The sequence below is a fragment of the Oncorhynchus keta genome, chromosome 14 (genome assembly GCF_023373465.1).
Source record: "Oncorhynchus keta strain PuntledgeMale-10-30-2019 chromosome 14, Oket_V2, whole genome shotgun sequence".
Classification (NCBI taxonomy): domain Eukaryota; kingdom Metazoa; phylum Chordata; class Actinopteri; order Salmoniformes; family Salmonidae; genus Oncorhynchus; species Oncorhynchus keta.
In genome coordinates this window covers 33,604,530-33,629,546 of record NC_068434.1, presented here as the reverse complement: position 1 = coordinate 33,629,546, position 25,017 = coordinate 33,604,530, and the positions used below count along the sequence as shown (strand labels likewise).

The 25,017-nt window shown below is 44.0% G+C and overlaps 1 protein-coding gene across 2 annotated transcripts in view; it reads left to right on the top strand.

The window, feature by feature from the left end:
• Positions 1-4,714: 4,714 nt before the first annotated feature.
• The window catches only part of LOC118394065 (oxysterol-binding protein 2-like), an 89,036-nt gene continuing 68,733 nt past the window's right edge, over positions 4,715-25,017 (top strand). Inside the window, exons 1-2 of one of the 2 annotated variants that reach the window (XM_052461564.1) lie at positions 4,715-5,233; positions 20,219-20,427. In XM_052461564.1, the coding sequence (XP_052317524.1) occupies positions 5,076-5,233; positions 20,219-20,427 (367 nt within the window). In that variant the 5' untranslated portion in view covers positions 4,715-5,075. The remainder of the gene's footprint in view (positions 5,234-20,218; positions 20,428-25,017) is intronic. The other variant, XM_052461565.1, reaches the window with a different exon arrangement.

The following is a 25,017-nucleotide window of genomic DNA, read 5'->3' as shown; positions in this document are numbered from 1 at the left end:
GACTGTTGTGGGGAGCAATAAGCTGCAGAGCACCTTGACCAGCCGGACAAGCTGTCTCCAACCACAGACATCCTGCGCTATACTAGAACACCTCACATAGAATGTATAAAACCTCCCTCCTCTTGGATATACCCAGACCACACACAAGGTAGGAGACACCCATAGCATACTATGTATTGGCATCCTACCACTCAAACACGCATAATAATTTCTGCAAATTTCAAAGCAATGTCTGAATTGTGCGATATATTTTTAATGTTTGAGAACGTGGTGAAAATTTGTCCTATGATTACAGACACCCTGTGACAATGTTTGCACTGAAAATGAGTACCTGTACTGTGTATACGTACATGCATCATTGATTTGCATGCTTTTGCTGCCAAGCTAGAAGGTCAGGGTTTAATTGCACTGGTGTGATTATGTGTAGCTGTAATTATTTACCTGTGTGTACACTATATATACAAAGTATGTGGACATCCCTTCAAATGAGTGGATTTGGCTATTTCAGCCACACCCATTGCTGACAGGTGTATAAAATCGAGCACACAGCCATGCAATCTCCATAGACAAACATTGCCTTACTGAAGAGCTCAGTGACTTTCAACGTGGCACCGTCATAGGATGCCACCTTTCCAACAAGTCAGTTCGTCAAATTTCTGCCTTGCTAGAGCTGCCCCGTATGCAATGCCAAGGAGTGTTGTAAAGCTTGCCACCATTGAACTCAGGATCACTGGAAACGTGTTCTCTGTGATGAATGATGAGTGAATCACCCTTCACCGTCTGGCAGTCCAACGGACAAATCTGTGTTTGGCGGATGCCAAGAGAACGCTACCTGCCCCAATGCATAGTGTCAACTGTAAAGTTTTGTGGAGGAGGAATAATGGTCTCGGGCATGGCCCCTTAGTTCAAGTGAAGGGAAATCTTAATGCCACAGCATACAATGACATTGTAGACAATTCTGTGCTTCCAACTTTGTGGCCCTCTCCTGTTTCAGCATGGCAATGCACTCATGCACAAAGTGACGTCCATTAAGATATGGTTTATCGAGATCGGTGTAGAAGAACTTGACTGGCCTGCACATAGCCCTGACCTCAACCCCATTGAATACCTTTGGGATGAAATGGAACATCGACTGCAAGCCAGGCGTAATCGCCCAACATCAGTGCCCGACCTCATTAATACTCTTGTGGCTGAATGGAAGCATGTCCCAACAGCAATGTTCCAACATGTAGTGGAAAGCCTTTCCCAGAAGAGTGGAGGCTTTTATAGTAGCAAATGGGGGACCAACTCTATATTAATGCCCATGATTTTGAATTAGATTTTGAACGATCAGTTGTCCACATACTTTTGGTCATGTAGTGTATATGGTTATTATCAGAGATAGTCAAAATCAGCTGAGAGGTGTGTGTGTGTGTGTGTGTGTTACATACCTCAGCAGCTGCATGTAGGCTCAGTTTTTCTGAAATTATATTTAAACGGTTTAGGCCTTTATATTAGGACTGGGCGCTGTGTTTATTTGTATTTCTTAAAGAACGTTTATGTAGCATCTGTATGAGACTCTATGGAGATAGCAATGGTCGTTTCTTGAGTTTGTAGCATGAGTGTCCACCCTTTTAAATTAGACTGTTTGTGTGAGTGCGTCGTATACAACACGAAGGGCTACATTTTTCTAACAGAAACATCACTTGTATTTATTTTTTAATAGTAGGTGTTAGATGTTTTGTTTTTGACTATGGTCAAATAAAATCTGTTGTGTACAATAATTGGCCTTTTTTGTCTCTTCAGTCAGTGTTTTTTCATACGCTGCTTATATTATGTCAAATGTCTCAATGCAGCGGTTGTGGCACTGAACACTCACCAGTGACGCTACACGACCTCACATGAACGTGACAATGTCGCCACCGTGTGGAAAAACAAATATCATATTGAAACGTGTGTATATCTTGGTAAATAAGATCAGCAAAAAAATAAATGTCCTCTCACTGTCAACTGCGTTTATTTTCAGCAAACTTAACATGTGTAAATATTTGTATGAACATAACAAGATTCAACAACTGAGACATAAACTGAACAAGTCCCACAGACATGTGACTAACAGAAATGGAATAATGTGTCCCTGAACAAAGGGGGGGTATAAATCAAAAGTAACAGTCAGTATCTGGTGTGGCCACCAGCTGCATTAAGTACTGCAGTGCATCTCCTCCTCATGGACAGCACCAGATTTTCCAGTTCTTGCTGTGTGATGTTACCCCACTCTTCCACCAAGGTACCTGCAAGTTCCCAGAAATCTCTGGGGGGAATGGCCCTAGCCCTCACCCTCCGATCCAACAGGTCCCAGACATGCTCAATGGAATTGAGATCTGGGCTCTTCGCTGGCCATGGCAGAACACTGACATTCCTGTCTTGCAGGAAATCACGCACAGAACGAGCAGTATGGCTGGTGGCATTGTCATGCTGGAGGGTCATGTCAGGATGAGCCTGCAGGAAGGGTACCACATGAGGGAGGAGGATGTCTTCCCTGTAACGCACACGTTGAGATTGCCTGCAATGACAACAAGCTCAGTCCGAAGATGCTGTGACACACCGCCCCAGACCATGACAGACCCTCCACCTCCAAATCGATCCCGCTCCAGAGTACAGGCCTCGGTGTAATGCTAATTTCTTCGACAATAAACGCGAATCCGACCATCACCCCTGGTAAGACAAAACCGCGACTCGTCAGTGAAGAGCACTTTTTGCCAGTCCTGTCTGGTCCAGTGACAGTGGGTTTGTGCCCATAGGCGACGTCGTTGCCGGTGATGTCTGATGAGGACCTGCCTTACAACAGGCCTACAAGCCCTCAGTCCAGCCTCTCTCAGCCTATTCCGGACAGTCTGAGCACTGATGGAAGGATTGTGCGTTCCTGGTGTAACTCTGGCAGTTGTTGTTGCCATCCTGTACCTGTCCCGCAGATGTGATGTTCGGATGTACCGATCCTGTTGTTACATGTGGTCTGCCACTGGGAGGACGATCAGCTGTCCATCCTGTCTCCCTGTAGCGCTGTCTTAGGCGTCTCATAGTACGGACATTGCAATGTATTGCCCTGACCACATCTGCAGTCCTCATGCCTCCTTGCAGCATGCCTAAGGCACGTTCACGCAGATGAGCAGGGACCCTGGCCATCTTTCTTTTGCTGTTTTTAAGTCAATAGAAAGGCCTCTTTAGTGTGCTAAGTTTTATAACTGTGACCTTAATTGCTTACCGTCTGTAAGCTGTTACTGTTTTAATGTCCGTTCCACGGGTTAATTGTTTATGGTTCATTGAACAAGCATGGGAAACAGTGTTTAAACCCTTTACAATGAAGATCTGTGAAGTTATTTGTTTTTTTACAAATTATCTTTGAAAGACAGGGTCCTGAAAAAGTTTACATATGGGGCATTCATGACAAGTTAAAATAAACGTAAGTTATTTGCATAGAGCTTTCTATTGGTTAATTGTGATACTTTCCAAGTGGGAAACTATCTTTCTACAACAAATGTTCAAGTCAGAGTTTCTGAGTTACGAGTTGTCTTGAAAGCAGCCAGGGCTTATAGTGCAAATATTACCCAAGGTCAAATGGGATTGATTAAACTTGATTTAGAAACCAAACAATTCTAAATAATTCGGCAGATGATGGACAAATCTATTAACACATTCTACCTTCATCTGCCAAATGTCAGCATCTGTGTAGATTATAATTTTGCATGTTCAATGTAAAAAAGAAACCACAGTAATGAAGTTCAAAGCAAATAATACACTTGCTATTGCGCCGACACCTCTAGAGGGCGTAGTTTTTCCTGACATCACGTCTTACCTCTATGTGTCAAAGTGATCACCTCAGCCGGAATACACTTGTGTCCCCATGCGACTAGTTCATACATAATACATCCTCCTATCAGGCTGCACAGGTGTCTGTTTTCTCTTTAACTCAATTTAATGTGGGGGCAGACAAAAATAAAAAGTTTATATTTTTGTTCAGTATAGATACTTGTGTTATATTGGATGTAGCATTAAAAATACCATCCCAATAGCCTTTTAGTTTCTGGCACAACCAGAACATACACTTATTGTATAAAATATCAGGAACACCTTCATACTATAATATTGAGTTGCAGGGATGCTGGCCCATGTTGACTCTAATGCATCCCACAGTTCTGTCAAGTTGACTGGATGTCATAAGGTGAATGCACCAATTTGTAAGTCGCTCTGGATAAGAGCGTCTGCTAAATGACTTAAATGTAAATGTAAATTTGGCTGGTTGACCATTTTTGATACACAACACCCAGGAAACTGTTGAGCGTGAAAAACCCAGCAGCAGTGCGGTTCTCGACGTACTCATACAGGTGTGCCTGGCACCTATTACCATACCCCATTCCAAGGCACTTCAATCTTTTGTCTTGCCCATTCACCCTCTGAATGGCACACATACACAATCCATGTCTCAATTGTCTCAAGGCTTGCAAATCCTTCTTAAAGCTGTCTCCTCCACTTCATGTACGCTGATTGAAGTGGATTTAACAAGTGATATCAATAAAGGATTATTGATTTCACCTGGATTCAACTGGTTAGTCTATCTATGGCATGGGAAGAGCAGGTGTTCCTAATGTTTTGTGCACTCCGTGCATGTGCATGAGTTGCAGTGTTATGTTGACATTGTTCACATTTGGGGTCAACTTGGGAGTAGGTGGCCATACAGGATTTTGATTCTATGATTGCCCATGTTACAGGTGTGACGAATGCCCTTAATTACTTCGCATGCTTTTCTTTTTTGTTTTGTATTTTAAAATGAGAAATTGAGGAATGGGCGGGGTTTAATAATTTGTAGCTGTGGTAACTAGTGACAACCAGTTCCTCCTTCGCATCAGTTTTCATCCTTCCCCCTATTTCCAGTGTAATGTGAAAGGGACGCCTAGTGTTTATCTCGCTCTCTCTGGTCTGGACCCTCCCCCGCACTCATCGGCGGTAGGTGTATATATGGGGAGAGCAGGATTGTGTTATTCGTTTCCGCGGTCCCTTGTTTATCCGGCTGCACACCGCAATCTACAGCGGAGCTGAGGATGAGCGACCAGGGAAAGGGTTCGGCATCCACTCCTACAGGGGCCCTAGCGCCGGGGTCGGATACGTACAAAGGCTGGCTTTTTAAATGGACTAACTATTTGAAAGGGTATCAACGCCGATGGTTCGTCCTCAGCAATGGCCTTCTGTCGTATTACAGGTAAACATGCTGACACTAGTAGCTGAGCTAATTACAGGGTAATTACAGTATCAGCATGTGTAATAATATTAAAATATATTTGTATAAGCCATAATTACAGGCTAACTACATGGTCTGGTATTGCAACTGCAAGTGTTAAATGAACACTAATGATGATGACAGCTACAATGCAGAGACAGCTGTGCCAACTTCTTGACATCAATTTAAGGCAAACCCCATCATGTAACTTGTGTTGAAACTGTTCAGTGGGCAGTGGGCGCTATTCTCACAGATAGCTAGCTAGGTAATACATTGCATTATGCCAAGCCCTTTAAACTTAGCTAAGCAATGAAATCACTCTTTTAAAAAACATGTTATGTGTAATTTAGAATGTCCAAATCATGTACCTACTGTACAGAATGACAGAATGCAAGTGGCTCAGCTGGCATGAGCGAGCTGTCACTGAAGCTAACTAGAAATTGCTATCTCTAACCAGGTTTTGCATATAATGCTACACAGTAAAATCGTAAGAGTTAATTCAAGTCCTATGGAGTTGAAGTTCTCCTATGGAGTTCTACCACACCCATTTTGTGTTAATACTATTCTGGTCATATGGTGTTGATATTTTTAAAAATTTATACAACACTAAATGGAGTAAATATTTAACTCTCAGAGAGTTGCTTGAATTAAACTCCAATTGCCGTTTTACTATTTTCAGTGTTGTTTTTAACCAACCCTCTTGCCATTTTACACTTTTCTGTGTTGTTTTTAACCAACTCTCTTGCCATTTTACACTTTTCTGTGTTGTTTTTAACCAACTCTCTTGCCATTTTACACTTTTCTGTGTTGTTTTTAACCAACTCTCTTGCCATTTTACACTTGTCTGTGTTGTTTTTAACCAACTCTCTTGCCATTTTACACTTGTCTGTGTTGTTTTTAACCAACTCTCTTGCCATTTTACACTTGTCTGTGTTGTTTTTAACCAACTCTCTTGCCATTTTACACTTGTCTGTGTTGTTTTTAACCAACTCTCTTGCCATTTTACACTTGTCTGTGTTGTTTTGAATGAACAACCAACTCCAACAGAGTACATTTATCTTTCATTTGACTTCCTTTTTGTTATAAGGGTACAAAGCCTTATTTGAATATTTCTTAATGTGTCACATTATGGAGTTTTGCAATGTGATATCCAATCTCTTTTGGAATCGAACTAACAGAAAGATATCCAGCACTTTTACATCACCCACAACTTGTGTTTAGAATGCCTGTCATAGGGTGCGTTCGTAATTCGTAAATTGCCTCCAGTGTGTCAGTGTGCTCAGGGTAGTTTGTAAATTCAGAGTGTTTTCACATTGTCTGTTCATATATTCAGAGCATTTCGCTCTCGCAGCATTCAGAGCGCACACTGGACGCTTTGGCCGAAGAGTAGAGTTGATCTGAACATTCTGTCACTCACAACGGTAGTCAAGCACCCAAGCTAACTGGCTAAAGTTGGATAGCTTGCTAGCTACACAGACACGAATGAGAGAACAGCTCACTCACTCTGACGATTTAACTTGCCCTAGCATAACTGGTTAGGCTGCTTTCATGTTATCTAGAGCGTTAGTGACTGTAACTGTGCTGCTGGCAACTATTGAATTACTTTAAAAAAATAAAAAAAACTGACAGCGCAATACACGTTGAATTTGACCGTTCTTAAATTCATCAATTATTCTGCGGTCTGGCACATTCAGACGAGATTGCTCTGAAATCGGAGTAGATAGCCAGAGTGAATTTACGTACACACCCATAGTAGAGACGAAAATAGAGTATATGGAGACTACCTATACCATGTAAACTGGAACAACTATCTCACTAACGGTTGCTAGAAAAATGTATATTTCTTATCTTTGTGAAGCATGACATAAAAAACAACTATCAATGTACATGTGAAAACACAGATATTGAAACAAACAATTTGTAAATCAACCTGCAACAGAGCATGCTGGGAAATATAACCTCCCACATCTGTGGAAAACGCCATAGATTGAACTCCCTGTCTCTGGTTACTCTAAATGGAGTTAAAAGTACTCCATCCCCATCAACTCCAGCTATCAACACTAACTCCAGGGAGCATATCACTCTCTTGAGGGTTAAGCTAAATCCCAGTAGAGTCAATTAAACCCACATTTTTTAAACACTGTGATTTCAACCGTCGTTGATTTACCATGTAGCTAGGTATACGTGTCAAGTCTTTGTTGATACTGGAACTCAGTCTAATAGGAATAAATTATCATATCACACTATGGGTGTGTACGTAAATCATCAGTGTAATGTTGGGCTAGCAAAATAATGAAATAATAAAAAAATGATTTGGCCAGCTAGCTTGCTACTGTTAGCACAAATATAATTGGTTAGCAAGCTAGCTAGCTCACTAACTAGTCTCCCTGTCACCACAGTTCTTCTCTGCCACCCAAATTATTTTGTTAGCTACGTATAATACACACCCACATGATTGCATTTTGAATTGAACAGGAATGCATTCCACTGTATGTGGTCCCTGGGAGCAAGCAAACATTGACCTGTAGAATGCAAGCATCCTCTCTCCACACAGTAAACAGGTGCCACCTGTGTGCTGCTTATACTAATAACACCTGTGGCTCAGGTTCTTCCTGAATCGGAATCACGTTTCCTCTGGGGGCTGGGCAGCCTTCTGAACAGGGGGACAGAGGGTAACAATGGAGGATGAGGGTGGGGGAGTTACATGTAACAACTGTTGTTCACCCAACCCAATTTTACTGTGCTTAATTATTTGGTTCATAACAGAGCGTGGGAATATTCCTCTGAGGTCCTCCAAATGAGGTCCATCCAGAAACATCAGAGTTTAAAAATGTGACATAATTTTGTTTGCTGTAGAAAGGGAGTGTAATTGGCACCTAAAACCAGCATTGGGTTTTTTATGCCTCTCAGTTTATGGCGTTCATGCTAGCAGGGTTTTGTAAAGGGCAGAGACAGTTCATGTGCTATATACAGTATATATATATATAAAAATGTGTCACTTCAACCTACAATTACTTAAAGTCTCAAATGTTTGTTTTGACCTCACTGGAGGAAACAAGTACCTCTCCCATCAGACCAAAATGTAGGCTAACTACCAGTAGTAGGCCCAGTGTCTGAAGGAGTCAGAGGTGATGGGGCCTGGTGGACACCAAACACATCTTATACCATTCTATAACATGCATATGACCACACCTTCACACACAAAGAGCCCTGTTGTCCTTTTTGCCAGTGAGTGAGGGGTTAGTGGAAACTGAGACAAGGGAGCCAAAGTCCCACTCCTGTTTGTGCTGATGGTGAAAGGAAAGAACTCTGTCCCCTCAGTCTTCCCTCTATTAATAGTCATTATGTTGGAAGGTGACTGCTGTCTGATGTAACGGTAGCCTGTCGACATCTGAGCACAGAGGCAGTGGAGCGCACAGGTTCCCACAAAAGAAAGCCCGAGTAATGCCCCCCTCGTCTCCTCTCTGCCAGGCAGAGCTCTCTGTGTGTGTCTGGCTGGAGGCTTTGTTTGTGCCTGCCTGCATGTGTAGAAGCTGTCTGTCTGCCTGTCTGAATTTTAAAGGGGTTCTAAATGAAAGCAGTAGCCCCTAACATGACAATTATGTGTCTTCTCCATATCTGGAGGTTCTTACCGTACCTTTGATGTCTCCCACTCTGATGTACCACCATGATTTGCAAAGCATCATTGGCTCAGCAGCACTGAGGTGGAGGCATTGCATGCATCACTATGTCTAGGCTCACTCCCACTCCCTTCATCCCATCCCCCCTTTCTCATTATTCTAGAGTCAGAGGGGAAGCAATGTTCTGTGTCAGTGTTCCAATAGGTTGCAGCTGTGTCACCCTGTTTTAGAGAGATGTAACAGACATAATGCTCTATGTGGCTGCGGTCAATTTGTACCATTGAAACATGCAGTGTTCCATTCATGGATACTTCATCTGCTCTGAGCAGCAGTCAGTTCCTTTTTTCTCGTTTGTGTAATGTTTTCATGGTATTACTGTGTCAGACATGCATACTGTGTAGGCCTAGAAGTATGACTGTAGTATGACTATGCAGCATTGATTACATGACAAGTTGTAGATGGACGTACGTTTAAGCCAGAATGACTCACTTCACAGGCATCACAACATGCACTGATCAGTTGTTGTAGCCTATGCAATCGATTTTGTTGCCCTTTTCAAAAGCAGGGATGACTAGTTATCCCTAAAGGGTGAGTCGATATCCACTTGACCAATGTCACTCGCTAATTTGACCCCAATGATGTTCAATGATCCCCGTTTCCCAGCCTAGTTGTGCCAAAGTCAGGGCTTGGTCGAAAAAAGCTGGTAGTGGCTGTGAAAGGCCAGTAGTGGACTATAATCTCTGGTCACATGACACACTCAGCATTTTGAGACAGTTCAAATGTAATGGGGGTTTATAGAGATGCAACGTTTCACTTGCTCCATTGACTCTTCTTTGGTCTGACACGGCATATCTGCTCAGGCTGCAGCCTCTCTTTTCCTCCACGTCAGCCTCCTTCCCCCACCATCTCCTGGTGTTCTACTCACCATGCGGGTAGTGTGAATCACTGAGGTAAACAAGCACCATTATCTCACGGCAATGTGTGACATGGCCTCTTCCCTCCTCTTCTCCACCTATTTCATTTTTCATTTCTTAATTGACTTTTCCTCCCGGCTTTAACACGCTCGGTCACAGCTTACTCACCTCGGAGAGGAAATCCGACTGAGTGATTTAGTAAAGATTACAGGACATTAGTCTGGAGCCCTGCTATCACTGCCTTCCTCAGACAGAGGCATGTTCTGGGCTAGAGATGATGGAGAGGGGGAAAGGAGGGAAGCTGTGATCTAACCACATTAATGTGCTCCTCCTTGGGCTCAGCACCAGGTCACTGAGTGTGTGTGTTTGTGTGTGTGTGTGACAGAAAATGCACAATATAAAACACTTGGAGGTATTTAATATCCTCAGCTTCATTCTTTCAGCAGGTCATGTCATACTGTACATGCCTTGGTTTGCTTGTCTCATGTTTTCATTAGGCCTACTCTCTCCGTCCTTAGTCACTACATGTCCCTTAGTTTTCCTCCTATCTCTACTTGTCTCATGTTTTCATTAGGCCTACTCTCTCCGTCCTTAGTCACTACATGTCCCTTAGTTTTCCTCCTATCTCTACTTGTATCATGTGCTGTGTTCGCTTTTAACCATGCTGTATATTTCTCACTAGCTTTACTCCTGTGTGTGTGTCTATCTGTCAAATATATCTCCTGTGTGTCTGTCTCTATATTATATATATCTCCTGTGTGTCTGTCTCTATATTATATATATATCCTGTGTGTCTGTCTCTATATTATATATATATCCTGTGTGTCTGTCTCTATATTATATATATATCCTGTGTGTCTGTCTCTATATTATATATCTCCTGTGTGTCTGTCTCTGTCAAATATATCTCCTGTGTGTCTGTCTCTATATTATATATATATCCTGTGTGTCTGTCTCTGTCAAATATATCTCCTGTGTGTCTGTCTCTATATTATATATATATATATCCTGTGTGTCTGTCTCTGTCAAATATATCTCCTGTGTGTCTGTCTCTATATTATATATATATCCTGTGTGTCTGTCTCTGTCAAATATATCTCCTGTGTGTCTGTCTCTATATTATATATATCCTGTGTGTCTGTCTCTATATTATATATATCCTGTGTGTCTGTCTCTATATTATATATCTCCTGTGTGTCTGTCTCTATTATATATATATCCTGTGTGTCTGTCTCTGTCAAATATATATCCTGTGTGTCTGTCTCTATATTATATATATATCCTGTGTGTCAGTCTCTGTCAAATATATCTCCTGTGTGTCTGTCTCTATATTATATATATCCTGTGTGTCAGTCTCTGTCAAATATATCTCCTGTGTGTCTGTCTCTATATTATATATATATCCTGTGTGTCAGTCTCTGTCAAATATATCTCCTGTGTGTCTGTCTCTATATTATATATATCCTGTGCGTCTGTCTCTGTCAAATATATCTCCTGTGTGTCTGTCTCTGTCAAATATATCTCCTGTGTGTCTGTCTCTATATTATATGTATCCTGCGTGTCTGTCTCTCTAAAATATATATCCTGTCTGTCTGTCTGTCTCTATATAATATATATATCCTGTGTGTCTGTCTCTATATTATATATATATCCTGTGTGTCTGTCTCTATATAATATATATCCTGTGTGTCTGTCTCTATATTATATGTATCCTGTGTGTCTGCCTCTATATAATATATATCCTGTGTGTCTGTCTCTATATAAATATATCCTGTGTCTCTATGTTATATATATCCTGTGTATCCTGTGTGTCTGTTTCTATATTATATATATCCTGTGTCTGTCTCTATATTATATGTAACCTGTGTGTCTGTCTCTATATTATATATATCCTGTGTGTCTGTCTCTATATTATATATATCCTGTGTATCCTGTGTGTCTGTCTCTATATTATATATATCCTGTGTATCCTGTGTGTCTGTCTCTATATTATATATATCCTGTGTGTCTGTCTCTATATTACAGTGGGGCAAAAAAGTATTTAGTCAGCCACCAATTGTGGAAGTTCTCCCACTTAAAAATATGAGAGAGGCCTGTAATTTTCATCCTAGGTTCACTTCAACTATGACAGACAAAATGTGAGAAAAAAATCCAGAAAATCACATTGTAGGATTTTTAATGAATTTATTTGCAAATTATGGTGGAAAATAAGTATTTGGTCAATAACAAAAGGTCTCAATACTTTGTTATATACCCTTTGTTGTCAATGACAGAGGTCAAACGTTTTCTGTAAGTCTTCACAAGGTTTTCACACACTGTTGCTGGTATTTTGGCCCATTCCTCCATTCCTCCTCTAGAGCAGTGATGTTTTGGGGCTGTTGCTGGGCAACACGAACTTTCAACTCCCTCCAAAGATTTTCTATGGGGTTGAGATCTGGAGACTGGCTAGGCCATTCCAGGACGTTGAAATGCTCCTTACGAAGCCACTCCTTCGTTGCCCGGGCGGTGTGTTTGGGATCATTGTCATGCTGAAAGACCCAGCCACGTTTCATCTTCAATGCCCTTGCTGATGGAAGGAGGTTTTCACTCAAAATCTCACGATACATGGCCCCATTCATTCTTTCCTTTACATGGATCAGTCATCCTGGTCCCTTTGCAGAATAACAGCCCCAAGGCATGATGTTTCCACCCCCATGCATCACAGTAGGTATGGTGTTCTTTGGATGCAACTCAGCATTCTTTGTCCTCCAAACACGACGAGTTGAGTTTTTACCAAAAAGTTATATTTTGGATTGATCTGACCAAATGACATTCTCCCAATCTTCTTCTGGATCATCCAAATGCTCTCTAGCAAACGTCAGACGGCCCTGGACATGTACTGGCTTAAGCAGGGGGACACGTCTGGCACTGCAGGATTAAGTCCCTGGCGGCGTAGTGTGTTACTGATGGTAGCCTTTGTTACTTTAGTCCCAGCTCTCTGCAGGTCATTCACTAGGTCCCCCCGTGTGGTTCTGGGATTTTTGCTCACCGTTCTTGTGATCATTTTGACCCCACGGGGAGCCCCAGATCGAGGGAGATTATCAGTGGTCTTGTATGTCTTCCATTTCCTAATAATTGCTCCCACAGTTGATTTCTTCAAACCAAGCTGCTTACCTATTGCAGAGTCAGTCTTCCCAGCCTGGTGCAGGTCTACAATTTTGTTTCTGGTGTCCTTTGACAGCTCTTTGGTCTTGGCCATAGTGGAGTTTGGAGTGTGACTGTTTGAGGTTGTGGCAGGTGTCTTTTATACTGATAACAAGTTCAAACAGGTGCCATTAATACAGGTAACAAGTGGAGGACAGAGGAGCCTCTTAAACAAGAAGTTACAGGTCTGTGAGAGCCAGAAATCTTGCTTGTTTGTAGGTGACCAAATACTTATTTTCCACCATCATTTGCAATGTGATTTTCTTGATTTTGTTTTCTCATTTTGTCTGTCATAGTTGAAGTGTAACTATGATGAAAATTACAGGCCTCTCTCATCTTTTTAAGTGGGAGAACTTGCACAATTGGTGGCTGACTAAATACTTTTCCCCCCCACTGTATATATATCCTGTGTGTCTGTCTCTATGTTATATATATCCTGTGTATCCTGTGTGTCTGCTAATGCCTGTGGCAGCCAGTCTCTCTAGTGTGTTGAGACACTGTTTTGTTTCATTACACGCCCCAGATCGGTGGATCTGTGTTTTGTCAGGATGTGTGGTGCTCAGGGGAATGACAGGTAAAATCCCCTTAATGCTTAACCAGCACAGCACTACACAACACAACATACAGCACCTGCTGGCCCTCGCACTCCCTCTCTGTCTCTCCTCTCTCTGTGGAATTCCATGGTAACGGAATAGCACCGACACTCAAAAACCATTGATTTCAAAGTTTAACAATGCCTACTTTTAACAATTTATGCTGAACATTTTTCAAAAACACATTGACTGGAAATACTGTACAGATGCAAAGTTTGGTAACAGAATTTCAGTAAAATCTCCCACATTTCCAAAAACTCTGTTAAATATCAGCTTTGACATCTTTTTTGGTTATTGAACTACAGTAAGCGAAGTGGATTTACAACCGGGAACGGAATAGGTACAGAAAGGTATACATATGCAATATCCTCCTTTGCATGTTTGGTATTATTCTACACACTGGTTATGATTTTAATGAGCTTTGCCCCCAATCCAACCAATCATAGACGTCTATGTTTCATAAGTTTGGACATCAAAGTACAGCACGGTAGAGCTCAGTAGAGTACAGTAGAGAACAACACCGCACAGTACAGTAGAGTTCAGTACATTTGTGTACTCAACTCTAGCGCGCTCTGTTGTGTACTGTTCTGAACTCTACTCTACTGAACTCTGCTCTATTGTACAGTACTGCAGGGGTCTGCGTTTTTCACATAAGAAATATCTCAGTGACTTTCAATGTGGCACCGTCATAGGATGCCACCTTTCCAACAAGTCAATTCGCCAAATGTCTGCCTTGCTAGAGCTGCCCCAGTCAACTGTACGTGTTGTTATTGTGACGTGGAAACGTCTAGGAGCAACAACAACTTAGCAGCGAAGTGATAGACCACACAAGCTCACAGAACGGAGCCGCCGAGCGCTGAAGCGCGGAGTAATGTCAGCACAACTGTTCGTCGGGAGCTTCATGAAATGGTTTTCCATGGTTGAGCAGCCGCACAAGTCTAAGATCACCATGTGCAATGCCAAGCGTTGGCTGGAGTGGTGTAAAGCTCACCACTATTGGACTCTGGAGCAGTGGAAATGCCTTCCCTGGAGGGATGAATCACGCTTCACCATTTCACTAGTCCCACGGACAAATCTGGGTTTGGTGGATGCCAGGAGAACACTACCTGCCCGAATGCATATAGCACTAGCTGTAAAGTTTGGTGGAGGAGGAATAGTGGTCTGGGGCTGTTTTTCATGGTTCAGGCTAGGCCCATTAGTTCCAGTGAAGGAAATCTTAACGCTACAGCATACAATGACATTCTAGACAATTCTGTGCTTCAAATTTTGTGGCAACAGTTTAGGGAAGGCCTTTTCCTGTTTTAGCCTGACATTGCCTCCATGCACAAAGCGAGGCCCATACAAAAATGGTTTGTCGAGATCGGTGTGGAAGAACTTGACTGTCCTGCACAGAGCCCTGACCTCAACCCCATTGAACACCTTCGGGAAGAATTGGAATGCCAACTGCGAGCCAAGCCTAATCGCCAAATATCGGTGCCCGACCTCACTAATGTTCTTGTGGCTGAATGGAAGCAAGACCCCACAGCAATGTTCGAATATCTAGTGGAAAGCCTTCCCAGAAGAGTGGAGGCTGATATAGCAGCAAAAGGGGGACCAACTCCATATTAATGCCCATGGAATGAGATGTTTGATGAGCAGGTGTCCACATACTTTTGGTCATGTAGTGTATGATGGCCATGCATCGAATTTGCAAAAAAATACCTTGCTTTTTTGTTGTAAGCTAATATGCTTGTGTGGCTGCCAGCCAAATAGCGAAATGTAAGTGTTAGTTGTCAGGGGTCTTTATATCAACATTATTGTGTTTTGAATGATGTATTTCTAATAACTTTTCAGGCTTTTTCTGGTATGTGTTTTCTAAGACCCCTTTTCCATCTGTTTGATCAGAAATCAAAGCACTTGCTTATTTCACATTTTTAGGCTGGAAAATCGTTTTTTATATGCCTTAATCTCTAAAAAATATAGACTCTTAGCTTTCATTTGACACCAGATTTGACATGTTCCTATGGACTTCAAATGTTGGTGCTCATGGTTCCTTTTACATGGAAATGACCGTTCTCTCTCTTACTCTCTTGCTCCCCCATCTCTTTCTGACCTGATCTCTCTCTCTCTCCGTTTCTGCTGTGCCTTGACACTGTAATTCCTGGGCCGTTGCATGGCCTTGCCTCCCCACAGGGCAGAGAGATCAGCATGGATCTGGACTTGCTCATCAGCAGACTCACAGTGGTGTGACCCAGTTATAGCTGGAGCTCTGGGCCGCTGGTGCTCGCTGTAGGCTGGGCTGTTGACAAACACTTCTCTTCCTGTGGCTTTGCATGACTGTGTCCCTATCCAGCCTAAAATGGAGCCAGGGAAACGTTTCCCCAAAATGCTTGTTTAGGATGAGCTTTACCTTTTAATCTCGGAACCCAGAATTAAATCCTGCGTGTACGCTGGCCGTACTCATGGCTCGGGTAAACATTCATGAGAGACTAGCTTTACGTAGGCCAAAGTTGAACCAGTTGGAGCAGTGATACCGAACTGATCCTGAGGCAGAGCCTAGAGACAGTAACTCTAAACTTTCATCAGAGCCCAAAAGTGAGTTTTCGGTCATTTCAGGACAGAAGCCCTGAACATGACTGTGTTCAGTTAAGGCCTGCCAATGTGTGTGTGTGTGTGTGTGTGTGTTTGTTGGTGCAATTGGCAGAATACTGCTGTGAGAGCCTGTTCTGGCAGTGAGGGCCAGGGGTCAATGAGGATGGATGTTGGGGACACATTTCGGTTCACACACACCACAGGGCGTGGGTTGTATTAATCCCTCAGAAGCTGATTGAGTTTAGCTGTTCTCACCATTACGGGAGGTCAGTGATCTGACATATCACCAGGGAACTGCAACTGATACTAAGTAACTTATGTCTGGGACTTGGACAACGGTGTACAACCAGATAGCCTACACATAGCCCATCCCTTCCGTGGGGAAATGTCTGTTATGCTCTGAGTGTGTTCACATTCAAACGCACCTTATTCGGTTGCTGAGGATAAAGGCCTTGAGCTGTCACTGATCTGCTGCTCTGCTCACCGGCTTGTCTGCCCTCAGTGAGGGGTTAGACAAACACCCTGGTCCACCACACCACCTAATAAATACTAAGAAGACTGAATTGTCCCAAGACAACTATTTGTTTGATCAATCATATGACTCTTCTTCAAGGATTAAAAAGATTTCATTCACCTCTGTCTGTTCTCTGATGATAGGCCAGCAGCTACAGTTTGCTCATACCAATGACGATTATTGTAAATGTGGAAAAGAATTGGTCCAAGCAAGGCAATTCTCTCGTCCTTTCTCTCGCTCTCTCTTTCTCACTGTCATCTCTCTCCCTTTCTCTCTCTCTCTCTCTCACCCTTTTCTCTCTCTCTTTTTCTCTGTCCTTTGTCCTCAGTGTTATTCATTGTTTGGTTTTGTCCATTTATGGGGGCTTGGAGTCACACAATGGCCTCGTTATCCAACATTCTGTGGTCCAATCAAAGTGCAACACTAGTTCCTCTGCCCAGGACACACAGTCACTCCCTCAGCACAGCCACCAGAACATGTTGAGTGATTGACGATACTGTTCTCTAGTTTGTGTATGTTTGAACGTGTACACGTACACAGTGCTGGCTGTATGTGGAAATATGTGCAGTGTGCACATGCTGGGGACAGAAAACACTGTTACACAGAAGGCTAAAATGAGCTAGAGACAGTAAGCCAAGGAAGGCTCTTGACTGTTTCATGCCTTTCAAAGCCACTATCTTTTAACTTCACATTGCATGTGTTCCTATTTCTTTCTCTATCCCTCCGCCTCCTCACTGCCCTGCTTGATATCCTCCTCCTGCCTGTACCTGTACCTGTACCTGTACCTGTACCTGTACCTGTACCTGTACCTGAGCCTGGCCACATCGCCACATATCTAAATAATGAGGTGTTTTGTCATGTTTACCAAGCCACAAGTATGAAGCGACTGCATACAGGAAGGACATTTGCACTTCAGTGTCTAGTCAGACATACAGGAAGGACAGGCTAGTGGGTGATACAACGCATTGGGATCTGACTACAAGCCTCTCTCTCTGTTTCTGTTTTTGTCCCCGTCTCTGTCCCTGTGTTTCCATATCTGTATCTGTTTCTGTTTTTGTCCCCGTCTCTGTTTCTGTTTTTGTCCCCGTCTCTGTCCCTGTGTTTCCATATCTGTATCTGTTTTTGTCCCCGTCTCTGTCCCTGTGTTTCTGTTTTTGTCCCCGTCCCTGTCCCTGTGTTTCCATATCTGTATCTGTTTCTGTTTTTGTCCCCGTCTCTGTCCCTGTGTTTCCATATCTGTATCTGTATCTGTTTTTGTCCCCGTCCCTGTCCCTGTGTTTCCATATCTGTATCTGTTTCTGTTTTTGTCCCCGTCTCTGTCCCTGTGTTTCCATATCTGTATCTGTTTCTGTTTTTGTCCCCGTCTCTGTCCCTGTGTTTCCATATCTGTATCTGTTTCTGTTTTTGTCCCCGTCTCTGTCCCTGTGTTTCCATATCTGTATCTGTTTCTGTTTTTGTCCCCGTCTCTGTCCCTGTGTTTCCATATCTGTATCTGTTTCTGTTTTTGTCCCCGTCTCTGTCCCTGTGTTTCCATATCTGTATCTGTTTCTGTTTTTGTCCCTGTCTCTGTCCCTGTGTTTCCCCATATCTGTATCTGTTTCTGTTTTTGTCCCCGTCTCTGTCCCTGTGTTTCCATATCTGTATCTGTTTCTGTTTTTGTCCCCGTCTCTGTCCCTGTGTTTCCATATCTGTATCTGTTTCTGTTTTTGTCCCCGTCTCTGTCCCTGTGTTTCCATATCTGTATCTGTTTCTGTTTTTGTCCCCGTCTCTGTCCCTGTGTTTCCATATCTGTATCTGTTTCTGTTTTTGTCCCCGTCTCTGTCCCTGTGTTTCCATATCTCTGTTTCTGTTTTTGTCTCTGTCCCTGTGTTTCCATATCTGTTTCTGTTTTTGTCCCTGTCTCTGTCCCTGTGTTTCCATATCTGTTTCTGTTTTTGTCCCTGTCTCTGTCCCTGTGTTTCCATATCTGTTTCTGTTTCTGTTTTTGTCCCCGTCTCTGTCCCTGTGTTTCCATATCTGTTTCTGTTTTTGTCCCCGTCTCTGTCCCTGTGTTTCTGTTTTTGTCCCCGTCTCTGTCCCTGTGTTTCCATATCTGTATCTGTTTCTGTTTTTGTCCCCGTCTCTGTCCCTGTGTTTCCATATCTGTTTCTGTTTTTGTCCCCGTCTCTGTCCCTGTGTTTCTGTTTTTGTCCCCGTCTCTGTCCCTGTGTTTCCATATCTGTATCTGTTTCTGTTTTTGTCCCCGTCTCTGTCCCTGTGTTTCCATATCTGTATCTGTTTCTGTTTTTGTCCCCGTCTCTGTCCCTGTGTTTCCATATCTGTATCTGTTTTTGTCCCCGTCTCTGTCCCTGTGTTTCCATATCTGTTTCTGTTTTTGTCCCCGTCTCTGTCCCTGTGTTTCCATATCTGTTTCTGTTTTTGTCCCCGTCTCTGTCCCTGTGTTTCTGTTTTTGTCCCCGTCTCTGTTTCTGTTTTTGTCCCCGTCTCTGTCCCTGTGTTTCCATATCTGTATCTGTTTTTGTCCCCGTCTCTGTCCCTGTGTTTCTGTTTTTGTCCCCGTCTCTGTCCCTGTGTTTCTGTTTTTGTCCCCGTCTCTGTCCCTGTGTTTCCATATCTGTATCTGTGATTTGGTGTATCTGTGTCTTGGCCCTGTGTCTGTCTGTCTGTCTGTCTGTCTGTCTGTCTGTCTGTCTGTCTGTGTCTTGGCCCTGTCTCTGTCTGTCTGTCTGTCTGTCTGTCTTGGTCCCATCTCTCTCTCTGTCTGTCTGTCTCGTGTCTTGTCCCCGTCTCTGTCTGTCTCTGTGTCTTGTCTCTGTGTCTTGTCTCTGTGTCTTGTCCCCGTCTCTCTCTCTGTCTGTCTCTGTCTTGTCCCCGTCTCTCTCTGTCTTGTCCCCGTCTCTCTCTGTCTTGTCCCTGTCTCTCTCTCTCTGTCTTGTCCTCGTCTCTCTCTGTCTGTCTCTGTCTTGTCCCCGTCTCTCTCTCTGTCTGTCTCTGTCTTGTCCCCGTCTCTCTCTGTCTTGTCCCCGTCTCTCTCTGTCTGTCTCTGTCTTGTCCCCGTCTCTCTCTGTCTTGTCCTCGTCTCTCTCTGTCTGTCTCTGTCTTGTGTCCCCGTCTCTCTCTCTGTCTGTCTCTGTCTTGTCCCCGTCTCTCTCTGTCTGTCTCTGTCTTGTCCCCGTCTCTCTCTGTCTGTCTCTGTCTTGTGTCCCCGTCTCTCTCTCTGTCTGTCTCTGTCTTGTCCCCGTCTCTCTCTGTCTGTCTCTGTCTTGTCCCCGTCTCTCTGTCTGTCTCTGTCTTGTCCCCGTCTCTCTCTGTCTGTCTCTGTCTTGTCCCCGTCTCTCTCTCTGTCTGTCTCTGTCTTGTCCCCGTCTCTCTCTGTCTGTCTCTGTCTTGTCCCCGTCTCTCTGTCTGTCTCTGTCTTGTCCCCGTCTCTCTCTGTCTGTCTCTGTCTTGTCCCCGTCTCTCTCTCTGTCTTGTCCCCGTCTCTCTGTCTGTCTCTGTCTTGTCCCCGTCTCTCTCTGTCTGTCTCTGTCTTGTCCCCGTCTCTCTCTGTCTGTCTGGGTGTCCCCCTGCAGGACTCAGGCAGAGATGGCCCATACATGTCGTGGCACTATCAACCTGGCCACAGCCCATATCGACACGGAGGACGCCTGTAACATTGTCCTGAGCAGCGGAGGTCGCACCTACCACCTGAAGGCCAGCACTGAGGTGGAACGCCAGAGATGGGTCACAGCGCTGGAGCTGGCCAAGGCTAAAGCCATCCGCATGATGAATGACCAGTCTGGTAAGAAGACGTGTTGTTTAATAATGTTACGCTGATTTAATATAAAGGGACTTCCCACTGTGAGTCCTGTATTTGGATTTCATTATTTAGTTTACTTTCAATTTGTTTACCTTTATTTAACTAGGCAAGTCAGTTAAGAACAAATTCTTATTTACAATGACAGCCTACCCCAGCCAAACCCTCCCCTAACAACTCTGGGCCCAATGTGAGCTGCCCTAAGGGACTCACAGCCTGTTGTGATACAGCCTGGGATCGAACCAGGGTCTGTAGTGCACCTCTAGCACTGCAATGCAGTGCCTTAAACCACTTCACCACTCGGGAGTCTTATCAGGCTAAATAAAGGTGGAGTAGATAGATTACTTTGCAGAGGAATGTGAGAAGGAGGTAACATCATTGTTTACAGAGAGCGGGTTCCCGTATTGTGTGTCTTGTTGACAGGTATGTTAGTTTAGTTGAACTAATTTGCAGTAGGTAAAAGGTATGTCACTCACTTTATGGTCCAGCATGTTCAGAATGTCACTCTGTCCGGACAGACGGGCTATGCTCTGGTCTCCAGTGTCTACTGATTTTTGTGCCGGACGTTTTGGTCAACAATCTTACTAGAAAACTCTTTGGGGTCTCCATTGTGGCCACATGGGGGCAGTGTGGTCCTCTCTTTCAATAAGGAGGTTGGAACATGGAAGACAGACTACTACTGTGTGCTGCTACCGTTACCGTGAGAACCAGCCGCTCATTCAGTCTCTTGACAACAGAACTCTCTCCTTTCCAAAAGGACTCATTCTTGTTGCTTGTGATTGGTGTCTGTGGTCAAAAGGCTGTGGGAAAAGCCTGGGAGGGCCTTTCTTCTTCACGTTTAAACATGACTGGCAGTAGCCCAACCCCTGCCTGCTCTAGTCTAGTCTACTAACTACAGTACACAGTGTCCCTAGAAAGACAGGCTATATATTCCCCTGACCTCCATTTTAAAGTCAGCTCTCTAATTTTAGAGTGATTGTGTGAAATGGGGAGGGAGGGAGGGAGAGCGAGAGAATACAACTTATCACTCACAATTAGACAGGCACAGTTTTAACTGTGTGTTTTGTGTATTTACAACATTAGGCTCTAACCTGTGTGTTTGTATAGCCAGCCCTCTGTGTTTGTGTAGCCAGCCCTCTGTGTTTGTGTAGCCAGCCCTCTGTGTTTGTATAGCCAGCCCTCTGTGTTTGTGTAGCCAGCCCTCTGTGTTTGTGTAGCCAGCCCTCTGTGTTTGTGTAGCCAGCCCTCTGTGTTTGTGTAGCCAGCCCTCTGTGTTTGTATAGCCAGCCCTCTGTGTTTGTATAGCCAGCCCTCTGTGTTTGTGTAGCCAGCCCTCTGTGTTTGTGTAGCCAGCCCTCTGTGTTTGTGTAGCCAGCCCTCTGTGTTTGTGTAGCCAGCCCTCTGTGTTTGTGTAGCCAGCCCTCTGTGTTTGTGTAGCCAGCCCTCTGTGTTTGTGTAGCCAGCCCTCTGTGTTTGTGTAGCCAGCCCTGTGTGTTTGTGTAGCCAGCCCTCTGTGTTTGTATAGCCAGCCCTCTGTGTTTGTGTAGCCAGCCCTGTGTGTTTGTGTAGCCAGCCCTCTGTGTTTGTGTAGCCAGCCCTCTGTGTTTGTGTAGCCAGCCCTCTGTGTTTGTGTAGCCAGCCCTCTGTGTTTGTGTAGCCAGCCCTCTGTGTTTGTGTAGCCAGCCCTCTGTGTTTGTGTAGCCAGCCCTCTGTGTTTGTGTAGCCAGCCCTGTGTGTTTGTGTAGCCAGCCCTGTGTGTTTGTGTAGCCAGCCCTGTGTGTTTGTGTAGCCAGCCCTGTGTGTTTGTGTAGCAAGCCCTCTGTGTTTGTGTAGCCAACCCTGTGTGTTTGTGTAGCCAGCCCTGTGTGTTTGTGTAGCCAGCCCTCTGTGTTTGTGTAGCCAGCCCTCTGTGTTTGTGTAGCCAGCCCTCTGTGTTTGTATAGCCAGCCCTCTGTGTTTGTGTAGCCAGCCCTATGTAGCAAGCCCTGTGTGTTTGTCTCTGAGTGTGTCTAGTGCATAGTGTGGGTGTTAGGTCCCCTCAGTCTCAGGTGTGGTAATGGAGCCTTCTCTTCTGTCTGTCTGTCTGTCTGTCTGTCTGTCTGTCTGTCTGTCTGTCTGTCTGTCTGTCTGTCTGTCTGTCTGTCTGTCTGTCTGTCTGAGCCCAGGGTGGGTGGTGAGTACTAGACATCAACACAGTGCTCCGCTGTAGACTCATTAACCAGGCAGGAGAGGAGAGCCAGTGAAACTCGGCGTTCGCACGACACACACACTCTTTTCCACACCTTTTTGGTTCCATGTAGAACCATCTGTAGAAAGGGTTCTACATGGAACCCTACAGGGTTCTCTACCTGCATACAAAAAGGGTTATTCAGAGGGTTATCCTATGGGAAAGTCAGAGAACCCTTTAAGATTCTAGATATCACCTTTTTTTCTTAGAGTGCACAAACATACACACATAGATAGAGACTCACACACAGATATAAAATCAGTGGTCAGTTTATTAGGTACACCCATTTAGTACTGGGCCGGACCCCCCTTTGCCTCCAGAACAGCCTGAACTCTTCGGGGCATAGAAACGTTGGTATCAAGGGACCTAAGGTGTGCCAGTAAGATATTCCTCATGCCATTACACCACCACCACCAGCCTGTACCGTTGACACCAGGAAGGATGGAGTCATGCTGCTTACGCTAAATCCTGACTCTGCCATCAGCATGACTCAACAGGAACCGGCATTCGTTGGACGAGGCAATATTTTTTCACTCCTCAATATTGTCCAGTGTTGGTGATTGTGTGCCCACTGGATCAGCTTCTTCTTGTTTTTAGCTGATAGGAGTGGAACCCAGGTCGCCTGCTGCAATAGCCTATCCGTGACCAGGACCGACAAGTTGTGCGCTCCGAGATTCTGTTCTGCACACCACTGTTGAACTGCACCGGTACTTGCCTGTTTGTGGCCCGCCTGTTAGCTTGCACAATTCTTGCCATTCTCCTTTCACCTCTCATCAACGAGCGGTTTTCGCCCACAGAACTGCCACTGACCGGATGGTTTTTGTTTGTAGCACCATTCTCGGTAAACCCTAGACACTGTTCAAGTTCAGTCAGGAAGGCTGGTCTGATTGGCTTGTCACTTTTAAGTCATTTTTTAAATTTTTTACATTTGGATATTTATAGCTACTTTTTAAGTAAATACCTGCAGTCAACTTGTGCAATACTTTAGAAGATAAAGAAGATTGTCTTCTTCATTTCCCCTGTCAAATAATGTTTCATTATGAAGATTACCTCTAGTCCCCAGTCACTTGGTGTTTGTTTACCAGCACATAATGTTGAGAGACCTGAGTCTTGAAAGTCACTCACTGTTGTGCAGCACGCGCCAGGCAATCTAGTTACAGAATTCACAACTAAATGTTTGCCAGCTAGATAGCTTATAACTATTAACTGTTTAAAATGTGCTAAATGCTCTGCAGTAGTGCATTGGTTTGCTAATTTAGTAGCTAGTTAGCTATCTAGCTAAATGGTTAGCTTCTTCCAAAATCCAGTTTAGCTTGGTAAACGCAGAGAATCCCCTCCTGGATCAAGAGCCTTGCTCTCTAATATAATTGTGTGTGCAGCAAACTGAGTAGCATTCTTTAGTTACTTGTGTAACTTTATGAGCTGGGATATCTATCATGCAAATATATTAGATCAGAGACTGTGTCAAATGTTCGCAACGCGCTCATAAGCATTTAGTTAGCATTCTCTATGGGATTTCACATGTACTTGTTAGCATGATGATCCTTCAGATTACAAAGGCTCAGTGGGGTTTGAAAATAGTGCCCCTTGTGTTCAGTGCCGGTATTACTGAATATCCTGGTATGGCACAAGGTCGGTTTGACAATCTGGATACCGCCCAAGCCTAGTAGTGTTTATAGTGTTACCTCATCAGCATAGCAGGTATTTATATGGAAGTGTCATAATGTTACCTCATCAGCATAGCATCAAGTCTCTCCTCCTCCTGTACTATTAACAAGCATGCGGAATGTCAATCACCTATTAACTTCAGCCTATGAGCATTGCACACTAAGGAAATTCCACCACGCTTGTTGATTAACCTATGGGCTCACTCGTGCAATAAACACTTCCCTTTCTTTCAACCAATGGGCATGAATCTAGGAGAGTATTTATATGTCAACTCAAACCTTGTGTCTCCCACTTGCTGTTTTGTAGCAACAGTCTTCCACTGACCTTCCACCTCCCCACCAAGTGAAGGCCCGTTATTGGATCCTCGTTCTCCCAGCGGGAGGGTTTCGATGCCAGCTGCCTAGCATAGGGTAACCTGTCATCATCATCTGGTTCTGAGGAGCATTCCTTGGAGACAAGGCCTACCCCAAACTATTCAATCATATTCCAGATGATATTCTGTCTCTGTTGTCATTCAGTTAAGCCTGTCGCACTGCTTTGCTTTATCTTGGTCAGGTCGCACTTGTAAATGACAACTTGTTCTCAAATGGCCTACCTGGTTAAATAAAGGTGAAATACATTTTTAAAAGTACTTGATTGAAATATAGAGACACAGAGACAATGGAGTTGGCTAGATTTAT